The sequence below is a fragment of the Triticum aestivum genome, chromosome 6B (assembly GCF_018294505.1).
Source record: "Triticum aestivum cultivar Chinese Spring chromosome 6B, IWGSC CS RefSeq v2.1, whole genome shotgun sequence".
Taxonomy (NCBI): Eukaryota; Viridiplantae; Streptophyta; class Magnoliopsida; order Poales; family Poaceae; genus Triticum; species Triticum aestivum.
Genome location: NC_057810.1, coordinates 656,186,556 through 656,198,349, shown reverse-complemented (window position 1 = coordinate 656,198,349; position 11,794 = coordinate 656,186,556). Strand labels below are relative to the sequence as shown.

Below are 11,794 nucleotides of genomic sequence, written 5' to 3'. Positions count from 1 at the left end.
GAGATGAATTAACTGCACGCACTGCATGCGAAGCGAGTTATTAGGGGCAGATTTGGTAAAGATCGCCAGAAGAGAGGAATGCGCAGACCATATGGGGAAAAACGGAAAAAAGTTATGCGCAAAGAAAAAAGGACCGAAGGGAGTAATAACATAGACTAGTAAGTTACTCTCCACTATGACTAGCCTAAACTTCTTCAGCTTCCGAAGTTACTACTACTACCTCGTACTCCTAGCTATAGCTAGTTTCTAGCCTACGGCCCTCTCGCCTTCCTCCAATACGCGTTTAAGAGCAAGTACAATAGTCCTACTAAGCAGGCTATAAGGGATTCCACATCAGCAATATTCTGAGCTGGAGGAGAGTCAAGACAGGAGAGAGAAGGTAGCGAGCGCTTCATCAAGCACCCGGCTACAACACAAGACGCGAGAAAGTTCCGCCTGCTTGCAGCCCGAAGCAAGCGCTAGTGCTGCCGTTTTCTGTTCCCAGCGTCCCGCTGTCCAATGAACAGCGTTTTGCATGCATGCAAACATTGATTACTTTAACTATCCAGCAGCGCGTATAGAGCCAGTCTTAGGCCCCTTCCAATGCTCCACCTTGTACAGGTGCTAAGCTTTCCACGTAGGCAAAAAATCTGATGTGGCAAGTTATTTAAGAGGAGAGAGATGAGTGTGGTGACCCCAGGAAGAAACAGTGCTAAGCGCGTGAACCTAGGCAAAACATTTAAATGAAGGAAGCCCACCAATACATGAAGAGATTTAGTTGCTAAATCATTAAATAAAGCAAGCTTAGCAACCATTAGCTAAGCACCTATGCATTGGGGAGTATAGTTGCTAAGCTATTTAATGTGCTTAGCACCTCATCTAAGCACCCATGTATTGGCAGCAGCCTTATTGCACGAGATTTCTTTTATGAAGGCTACTGCTGACATGGAGCTCGTATACAGCTAGTAGCCGGCGCTTCTATTAACCATGCTCTAAATAGAACACTGCAATTCCCAAGCGTCACGCTATTCCTTTTCCTCTGCCACTTTTGTCGCGTGGAGATGGCAGCAGGCGCGAAGGCCGACGGGCCGGCGATCGGCATCGACCTCGGGACGACCTACGCCTGCGTGGCCGTGTGGCGGCCAGTGCACCAACGCGTGGAGGTCATCGCTAACGACCAGGGCAACCTCACCACGCCGTCCTGCGTCGCCTTCACCGACACCTGGCGGCTCATCGGCGACGCGGCCATGAACCCCGTCAACACCGTCTTCGGTGAGAAGAGAACTATCAACTGATTGCCACCTAAGAATTTTTCCTCTTTTTAGTGATAACTATTCTGTTCTTTAATTAAGTTTCTCAGGGTCGTTGGTTTGTGCGAGGGCGTTTTGTGCGTGTGTTACATATATTTATTTATTGATTATTGAGATGATGGAGATGCATGCCCAAAGCCTTAGATTCCTGACATCTCTTATATTCCTCAGTTGCCAAATGCTTACTCAGCTAGCTACTCGATTCCAGCATCTTTTCTTCCGGGCTTATTCATATTGGTATGTCCCTTTTTTTTTGAAACGGAGGCAAAATTATTTGCCTCATCGATTAATTAAGAAGAAGAGAATTGCCCGGTTAATTTACGAAAAACCGGACGAAAACCGTGTCTGTCCCATTTATTATTTAGTCACCCTAAGAACCCTAGATAATGCTACCACGTTGTAAAACCTTCCAACTCACAAGCACTAAGAACCTCTTTAAGAGCAGGATACTAAAAAATGTAGATTCAATTCACATGTCCATTCAACCCTATGTGATTAAACTTGTGCAAAATGTTGTTTGATTACAGCATAGAAAAACACAAAAAACAATAAGTTTTAAGTCAGTGGAAAACTTTTGGTGAAATATACTACAAACTAATACTCCCTCCGTCCCAAAATAAGTGTCAGAGCTAGTATAAGTTGAGATACTTATTTTGGGATGGAGGGAGTATTTAGTAAAAACAACCTGCATGATGCATTTTTTAAAATCACACAACCACATAAAAAGTAACAGGAATCCAAATGTCCTAATGAAAAATCTTGCAATCAATGCGGTCGTGACAGCATTTGTATGGAGGATATTGGGGCTTAATTTTCAGATATTTATATATGTGTGACATTGTGGAATTTCCCTAGTTAATTCTAAGGAAAATATTCTTTAGACTTTAAACAAATAGTTTTTGGCTGAAACAAATGGATTTTTAACTGAAATTGCTTTCTTTTAATAATTACCTTCAATTTTGGCCAACCGAAATAATTTTGGTGGATATACACATTCTAACAGCACTATATTTTTGGTTAGGTGGTGTCTAGAGAAGGCTCTCGCAAGCTATCAAAGGTCCATAGGAATTTCTATAATATCAATATTTCACTGTAATTGTCAAATATTTATATCACAAAAAATGATATGTACCTACGACGTTACACTATAATTACACCAAGAAAAACATTTCAATATAATTATTTATACATTTTAAACTGAGAAATGTTTTCATTCCTTAAATCTTAACCCCACCTAGATTATAAACTGCATGTAGCAACTTATATCTCTAGTTATTTATTTATTGTGAAGGAAACCTATTTTCTCTGCGATAACTAAAACTTTCTAATTACATAGCTTTAAACTATAAAAGTTAGACAGTATAATTAGTTAAGCATATACCCATGGAAGCTCATACATTTCTGACATGCAACAATTGAGTAGCTTAATTTTCTATAGGCATCCAGAAGAATGTATTTTAGTGCACAAATTATTGCTGACAATATATCCAAGAAGAATTTTTGCACAATTACATATTTAATTAGTGATCAACCATGTCACAAGACAATAGACATTAACTTTGCATTTGTGATGTGGGCCTGTTTTGTGGAAATGTTCTGGGAACCTGGTATATTTGTCATATTACTGATTTGTACTTTGTAATAGTCAGGTGGTCAATAATATATGTGCTCTGTGATGTAGCTGGTGCTTAAATTTGCAATGAAGTGAAGTTAGTCTTTTGGGTCTTCAGTTTTCTTGATATACCTCTAGCTTTGCGAAATGTACTATATAATGAAACTACTGCATCATTTTTTCTTCTTCAGACGCGAAACGACTGATTGGTCGACGGTTCAGCGAAGAGTGTGTGCAAAGAGATATGAAGTTGTGGCCATTCAAAGTTATTTCAGGCAACAGTGATCGGCCGATGATTGCGGTGAAGTATAAGGGTGAGGAGAGGCAGTTCACAGCCGAAGAAATATCCTCCATGGTTCTTGTCAAGATGAGGGAGACAGCCGAGGCCTACCTCGACATCGCCGTAAAGAATGCTGTTATCACCGTCCCAGTCTACTTCAACGACTCGCAGCGCCAGGCCACCCTCGATGCCGGTCTCATTGCTGGCCTCAACGTCACACGCATCATCAACGAGCCCTCGGCCGCCGCCATCGCCTACGGTCTTGACAACACGTCCGTTAGTGGTGATGGGAAGACGGTGCTCATATTTGATTTTGGTGGTGGTACCTTGGATATCTCTGTCATAAACATTGACAAAGGCACATTTGCGGTCAAGGCCACGTCTGGTGACACCCACCTTGGCGGGGAGGATCTCAACAACAGAATGGTGGAACACTTTCTGCAGGAATTCTTGAAGAAACACAAGAGTGACATCAGTGGCAGTCCGAGGGCTCTGATGCGGCTTAAGACGGCCTGCGAGAGGGCCAAGAGGATGCTGTCTTCTACGGCGCAGGCCAAGTTTGAGATCGACTCGCTCCATGATGGCATTGACTACTATGTATCCATCACTCGCGCCCTGTTCGAGGAGCTCAACATGGATCTCTTCCGCAAGTGCATTGAGCATGTGGAGAAGTGCCTCGGTGACGCCAAGATGGACAAGTCACAGATCCACGACGTTGTGCTCGTCGGCGGCTCCACCAAGATCACAAAGGTGCAGCAGATGCTGCAGGAATTCTTTGACGGGAAGAAGCTCTGCAACAGAATCAATCCTGACGAGGCTGTCGCCTATGGTGCTGCTATTCAAGCCGCCATCCTCAGCGGCGAGCACAGCCAGAAGGTGAAGAACTTTCGCCTGCTTGACGTCACGCCGCTATCGCTCGGGATAGAGGTAGTAGGCGATATCATGTCCGTGGTGATACCCAGGAACACTACCATCCCCGTTAGAATGGAGAAGGATTACACGACCAGCGTTGACAACCAGACCACCGTGCGCTTCTCGGTGTACGAGGGTGAAGGAGGGTTGATCAAGGATAACAATCTGCTCGGGATGTTTGACCTCACTGGTGTCCCTCCGGCACCGAGGGGCGTGCCATCATTCAATGTGACATTCGAAATCGAAGCAAACGGCGTCCTGAAGGTGTTAGCGGAGGACAGGGCGAATGGAAACAAGAACAGCATCACCATCACCAACGGCAAGGGTGGGCTGACCAGGAAGGAGATTTATCGGATGGTGCATGATGCCCACAAGTACAAATCCGAGGACAAGATGGAAATAGAGAAAGCGAACAAGAAACGCGGATGGCCAACTACTCCTGCAACTACTCTGATACTTCTTGCATTGCCCATATGCGTGGCCCTCGTTTGTGTTTCGTTTTTTTCCTGAGCCGTGTTTATCTGGTGACCGTGATTAATCGTCGATATCAATCTGGTGTCTAGTACTATTTGTTTGAAACTTTGAGTCAACAAGAAAGTTGTGTATCTGAAATGTTCATAACATGGTTTGGTGTAAGCCTATCGCAAACTGAACGTCATCGTATAACTAGTAGAAACAATTATTTACATATGCAGTGGTTTGTCTGATTTGCAGCAACGGTACACATAAACCAAACTGGGGTAGTGCAGAGTCGTAAGAATTTACTGATGCATCTAGATACTAAACTTGTTTCATACTTTCAATAAGAGGCAAGTTAGGGGCACTTTCCTCTAAGTGGCGTTCTCAAGTTGGACTACCGCTTTGTTAAAAAAAAAAGTTGGACTACCGCATCTGTGGGTGCTAAGGACACCTCCAACGCTGACCCGCAAACACCCCGCATGTGTCCGGACAGCGAAAGCCATCCAACACGGGCCTGTATCGCACGCAGTGCGGTCCGGATGAGATTTCTCCTACCAACCGGAGACAAATGTGTGTTTGTCTGTGGGTGGGTGGGGGGGGGGGGGGTTTAAAGGAGTCCGGGCCTATCCTGCACCCTCTTCTGACCTCCTTGGCCCACAAAAATCCCTCCTCCCTTGCCCGCGCACATTCCCGCCCGGTGCCAGCTGCTCGTATTCTTGCCGCTGTAGAGCGCGTCGCTCAACATTAAAAATAGATCAGGGCGGACGCGACCTCTCACTGCTTCCGCCATTGAAGTGGTGCGCCGGCCGAGGGAGAGGGGGCTTTCAACGAGTCCGGACCGATCCTACACCCTCTTCTGACCTCCTTGGCCCACCAAAATCCCTCCTCCCTCGCCTGCGCGCATTCCCGCCCGGTGCCAGCTGCCCGCATTCATGCCGCTGTAGAGCGTGTCGCTCAACATTGAAGATAGCTCAGGACGGACGCGACCACTCACTGCTTCCACCATTGAAGTGGTGCGCCAGCCTAGGGTGCCGCCCGCGCGCGTCTCTGGTGTCCGCGCCTGTTCAATGCCGGAGACGCATGACTGGATGGGACAGGATGAATATCTACCACACCCGTTCAATAGCGACGATCGTCTGTATGCCGCTATTAAGTTGGCTCGCCGGCCGAGAAACCCACTCCGATGTCGCGCATTGACACACGCGGAGGCCGCGCCTCATCGAAATCCGCTATATAAAGGCGACCACACCCAGCTAACTCCACACTACAATAGAAGCCCCTCCCATCCTCCTCCTTTACACTGCATCCTCTATGACTGTAGGCAACGAAGCTCTGTGGGAGAGCCTCTCCATGGAGATGAAGCATGCCGTGGTCGCCCTTGCCACCGCCTACTAGAGACGCCGTGCCAGGCGGATCGAGGCCGGCTTGCCGGCCAGCTCACCCGAGGTCTCCGATGATGAGGATGAGAACACAATGGGGATGGGCTCCCACGATACTGCCCCGATTCCCGTGCCTCCTGTGCATGTCGGCTTCATCATGGAGCAGTGCGGGCACACTACAAAGCCGCCATGGCGGAGGTGAAACCTGCGCCAGTGCCTTTGTCGACGTTCCAACAGGCGCAAGAGGAATAGCGGTACAACATGTTCCTCCTGGAGCAGCACCGACTGGTGGAGGGCCAGATCTACGGCGAACGGGTGAGCGAGGAGGCCGTGGTGGCCATAGCCAAGGCGAAACCTAAATTTGTCGTGGTGCAGCGTGCCATCTACGCTGCCGTCCGTGCTCAAGCCGTTACTCGCCAGGAAGCGACCGTCGTGGAGGCGCAGTTGCATGCGACCGCGGAGGAGAGCAACTCCAGCTGCGCCTCCTATGCGCCACCGCCGAACCATCAGGCGACTCGGTGGGGCGACTACAGCGCCGGTGTCACCATTTCCATCGCGGACCTCACGTTCACTGGCGACGGACAGGCCGCTGATACGTCTCCAAGGTATCTATAATTTTTGATTGTTCCATGCTATTATATTATCTGTTTTGGATGTTTAATGGGCTTTATTATACACTTTTATATTATGTTTGGGACTAACCTATTAACCGGAGGCCCAGTCCAAATTGTTGTTTTTTTGCCTATTTCAGTGTTTCGTAGAAAAGGAATATCAAAGGAGTCCAAACGGAATCAAACCTTCGGGAGAGTGATTTTTTGAACAAACGTGATCCAGAGGACTTGGAGTGGATGTCAAGAAAGAAGCGAGGAGGCCACGAGGCAGGGAGGCGCGCCTGCCCCTTGGGTGCGCCCCCACCCTCGTGGGCCCCTCGCAGCTCCACCGACCTACTTCTTCCTCTTATATATACCCATATACTCCGAAAACATCCGGGAACACAATAGATCAGGAGTTTCGCCGCCGCAAGCCTCTGTAGCCACCAAAAACCAATAAAGACCCTGTTTCGGCACCCTGCCGGAGGGGGGATCCCTCACCCGTGGCCATCTTCATCATCGTGGCGCTCTCCATGACGAGGAGGGAGTAGTTCACCCTCGGGGCTGAGGGTATGTACCAGTAGCTATGTGTTTGATCTCTCTCTCTCTCGTGTTCTTGATATGGCATGATCTTGATGTATCGCGAGCCTTACTATTATAGTTGGATCTTATGATTTTTCTCTCCCTCTACTCTCTTGTAATGGATCGAGTTTTCCCTTTAAAGTTATCTTATCAGATTGAGTCTTTAATGATTTGAGAACACTTGATGTATGTCTTGCATGTGCTTATCTATGGTGACAATGGGATATTCATGTGATCTACTTGGTGTATGTTTTGGTGATCAACTTGCGGGTTCAGTGACCTTGTGAACTTATGCATAGGGGTTGGAACACATTTTCGTCTTAACTCTCCGATAGAAACTTTGGGGCATTTTTTGAAGTTATTTGTGTTGGTTGAATAGATGAATCTGAAATTGTGTGTTGCATATCGTATAATCATACCCACGGATACTTGAGGTGACACTGGAGTATCTATGTGACATTAGGGTTTTGGTTGATTTGTGTCTTAAGGTGTTATTCTAGTACGAACTCTATGATAGATCTAACGGAAAGAATAGCTTCGTGTTATTTTACTACGAACTCTTGAATAGATCGATCAGAAATGATAGCTTTGAGGTGGTTTCGTATCCTACAATAATCTCTTCGTTTGTTCTCCGCTATTAGTGACTTTGGAGTGACTCTTTGTTGCATGTTGAGGGATATTTATATGATCCAGTTATGTTATTATTGTTGAGAGACCTTGCACTAGTGAAATTATGAACCTTAGGCCTTGTTTCCTAGCATTTCAATACCGTTTACGCCCACTTTTGCCACTTGTTACCTTGCTGTTTTTATATTTTTAGATTACAAAAACCTATATCTATCTTTCATATTGCACTTGTATCACCATCTCTTCACCGAACTAGTGCACCTATACAATTTACTATTGTATTGGGTGTGTTGGAGACACAACAGACTCTTTGTTATTTGGTTGCAGGGTTGTTTAAGAGAGACCATCTTCATCCTACACCTCCCACGAATTGATAAACCTTAGGTCATCCACTTGAGGGAAATTTGCTACTGTCCTACAAACTTCTGCACTTGGAGGCCCAACAACGTCTACAACGAGAAGGTTGCATAGTAGACATCAGTCGCAGACTCCTCTGAGGATGAGTAGGCCACGGGAGGCGGCAGGGCCTGGTGTCCCATGTGGGTCAGTCTATCTCCCGTGTTCTACTCTTCCTCGCCGGAGACCGCACCTTCACTCCTTCAGTCTTATCGCCTGTGCACATGAAGACGGTGAGTGGAGGACGACACGAGTTTCGACGCCGGGAACTGCCACTGTAGGTCAGGTTTAGGGCCGAGTATTTTTTTTGCTCTAGATCTTCGAAATGTAATGAAAATTCGTCATGCACTACTAGAAAAACGCCTATTAGTGGCGCACCTACTTTTTCCATTAATGGCGCACTATAGGTGCGTCACTATTACCACGCCGCTAGTAACAAATACTAATGGCGCACATTTGGTGCGCCATTAATATGCTTAGAAGTGTGCCATTACTATCTGAGTTAGTAATAGCGCATCACATGGAAGTGCGCCATAATTAACAATTTTTTTTTCAATTTTTTTTCAATTTTTTCTTAATCCCGGACGCTTTGGCTTAATCTCGGGACAATATGCTTAATCTCAAGTCAAATCACAGTTTGTGGTCAAACTTTCCGGAAGGTCATCAATCCTCACACTACTCCAGCCCGAGCACGCTTAACTTCATAGTTCTATCCAACCCCAGCACTCACTTAACAGGCAATTGTTGATATATCTATCATATCAACCCTATTAAACCTTGTTGATGTCTAGGACTTTGTTCATGTTCATGAGTGTGATGAAATTTTGAAAAAATATTTTAAACTTCCCCGTCATATTACGTATCATATTTTGAACATTTTTTACAAAAAAAATTCGAAAACAATTTTTTTTCGTTACTAGTGGCGCACCTAGCAAAAGGTGCGCCATTACTAATTTTGTTTTTTTTTTCTGTTTTCCCCCTCTAGATCATAAAAGCCCCGTATCTTTTTTTCTGTTAAGTTTTTGGAGATTCTAAAAATCTTCAACGGGGGTTCCAGAGAGATTTTGCAAATAAATTCAAAATTCATATTTGTAAATTTTTCCAACAACTAGACCACATATCAGATGGGAAACTTATTTTCTTTTATTTTTTTGACATTTCCGTCATTTTCTTTTATTTTTTAAAACTGAAAATGCGGTCCACGGGGTGGAGGGGGTGCATTCGGTGGAATTTTTGGTCAAAGTTAGTAATGGCGCACCGTGGGTGTAGTGCGCCATTACTAGTTTTGAAAAAATAAATAAAAAAATTGTTAGTAGTGGCGCACCGAGGGTGTGGTGCGCCATTACTAGTTAAAACTAGTAATGATGCACTATCCCCTGGTGCGCCATTACTAGTTTTGAAAAAAAAATGTTAATAGTGGCGCACCGTATATGTGGTGCACCATTAGTATTTGAAGTTTGATGGCGTACATATATATGGTGCGCCACTGCTATATGGCAGTGGCGCACCACATACGTGGTGCGCCATTAATGTTCATATTAGCTATAGCCGTTTTTCTAGTAGTGATGTTTGTATGGAATTCTCATGTTTATAAAAAATCCTGCATTGTTTGCACGAATTTCATCCGGTTTATTGAAATAGAGTTTAAAATATATGCGGCTAATGTTGGATGGCGTTCTCTTGCATCCGTGTTCGCGGACTGGATCTTCCCCTGTCCGTGGACGAATTGGGGAGGAAATTTGTGGGTTGCCGTTAAAGATGCCCTAATCGGCTATACAACTATATGGAATGGTTTCAATACGTTTTTCACTGCAATGCCATGGTACTACCAGTACCACAGAATTGAACTTTGAGACTGATCTAGCACCAAGGAAACACGATCTACATGTAGGGATGGAAACCGAGCAAAAACGGACGAAACTGGATGCTACAACATCAGCTGCGGAGCACACCACCACCGACCACCGCCTCGTCAGAGAGGGCGCTACCCAGGCAGATCAGTAGCATGGAGACGGATTTGTCCGGCGGCGAAGAACAACACCCACGACCCCGGACCAACCATCCCGTCATCGGCACCGGCAAGAGACATTGCAACACAAAGAACAACAGCTGAGTGGAGCTAGCTCATATCAAGAAGGGCGGCGCCGAAGGGCGAGCTCCTGTGGATGCCGATGAACTTAGAGCATCTCCAGCCGTTGGCCCCCCAAGGGGCGCATAAAATCGCCACATGGGGGCGAGCTGACGCAAAAAATCGGCCTGGGGGCGAGTGGGTTCCTAGCCGCCGACCCCAGGGCCGCCCCCAGACGCCAGTTATGTTAAAAAAAGAGTATTCGGCCAAGTTCGGCTAAAATTTGGCAAACTAGGCATATATTAGACATGTTCGACATTTTACATAGCAAAGTTATTGAAAAAAGTCTTGAACTACAACTACGGGCCAATGCGCTGAGTGCGGCGAAGTTGCCGCTGTCGCCGCCATCCTCGCCATCGTCGGCGGCGGCCTTCTCCTCCTTGACGCGGTCGCCCCTGCTGGACCCCTTCCCGGCTTCGTTATGGCGGAACGGTGGCGGTGGGGCACGTCGTCGTCATCGCTGTCGTCGAGGACGACGGTGCATCCCTCGTCGTCGCCCCGGCGCTGATGTTTGAACTGCTCTAGGGCGCGGCGCTGGCGCTCCATCTCCATGTGCACCCAGTCAACGCACGCCCATTTTAGGGCCGCCGCGTCGTCGAGCTCCCCGGCGCCGTACTCCGTCTTCACGGCGGGGAGCCACGGCTCCATTTTCATGGCCGCGAGCCCCGGCTCTGTCTTCAGTTTGACGAAGCGCGGAGGAGCCGAGGAGGAGGCGCGCCGGCCGCCCTCATTTATGACGATGCCAGTGCTGCGAGTGCGCCGGTCGAGCGACGTCTCTGCTGCGGGCTCGGCCTTGACGCCGAACACCGCCGGCGAGCCGGAGGAATGGGAAGAGGAGCGGGAGGAGGAGTGGGAGGAGGAAGTTGAGAAGGAGCCGAACCTCCTGGGCATCCACTTCCCGGCGCTCCGGCGGTGGACCGGGCGGCCGCCGCGGCAGGGTACGCCAGCGGCAGGTCGTTGCGGCCCTCGAGGTGCTCCAACACGTCGTGGAGCATGCGGTCAGGGGCGCCCCACCATATGCGGTACCCCTCGCTGTTCTTGACGCTGCCCACCACCGGCGCCCCGTTGGTGGATGCCAGCCTCTGTTCCTGGTGGTATTGGAAGTACGCCGCCCACGACGCGTGGTTGTTGGCGGCGTACTGGGGGAGGGCGCGCTGCTCCTCTGTCAGGGAGGCTCGCACGCGGTCGACCTCAGTGGCAAAAAAGGCAGGGCGTGCCTTGACATCGGGCACCGGGTGAATGGGCACACCCCCTTTGCTGAGACTCCACCCCGTCGGCCCGGCGACACCAGGATGTTCGCCTCAAAGAGTAGCCAGGCCTCCCACTCGTGGAGCGAGCGGCGGCCGAAGCCGTTGGCCGCCGCCGCGTCGCCGGGGAGTCGCGCGGCCATCGGGCTTGGGAGAGAGGGAGAGGGGAGGGAAGAAGCGTCGGCGAGCGGCTGTGGATGGGGAGAGAGGGAGAGCTCGGTGGCGGTTGATGGGCGGTTGTGGTGTGGCTAGAGGCGAGGGAGGCCATCGGTTTATATAGCTCGCGCCGTGTG

At 48.3% G+C, this 11,794-nt stretch overlaps 1 protein-coding gene across 1 annotated transcript; it reads left to right on the top strand.

Moving 5' to 3' along the window:
* The first annotated feature begins 1,052 nt into the window (after nt 1-1,052).
* On the top strand, nt 1,053-4,603 carry LOC123139529 (heat shock cognate 70 kDa protein-like). Its single transcript, XM_044559304.1, has 2 exons — nt 1,053-1,251; nt 3,093-4,603. The coding sequence occupies exons 1-2, from the start codon at nt 1,227-1,229 to the stop codon at nt 4,601-4,603; spliced, it is 1,536 nt and encodes a 511-aa protein (XP_044415239.1). The 5' UTR covers nt 1,053-1,226.
* The last annotated feature ends 7,191 nt before the right edge of the window (nt 4,604-11,794 follow it).

Excerpts from the sequence above, each read along its gene's own strand:
- LOC123139529 (XM_044559304.1), top strand. The coding sequence starts at position 1,227 with ATGAACCCCGTCAACACCGTCTTCG. Across the intron at positions 1,252-3,092 it reads CCCCGTCAACACCGTCTTCG|ACGCGAAACGACTGATTGGT; the intron begins GTGAGAAGAGAA and ends TTTCTTCTTCAG.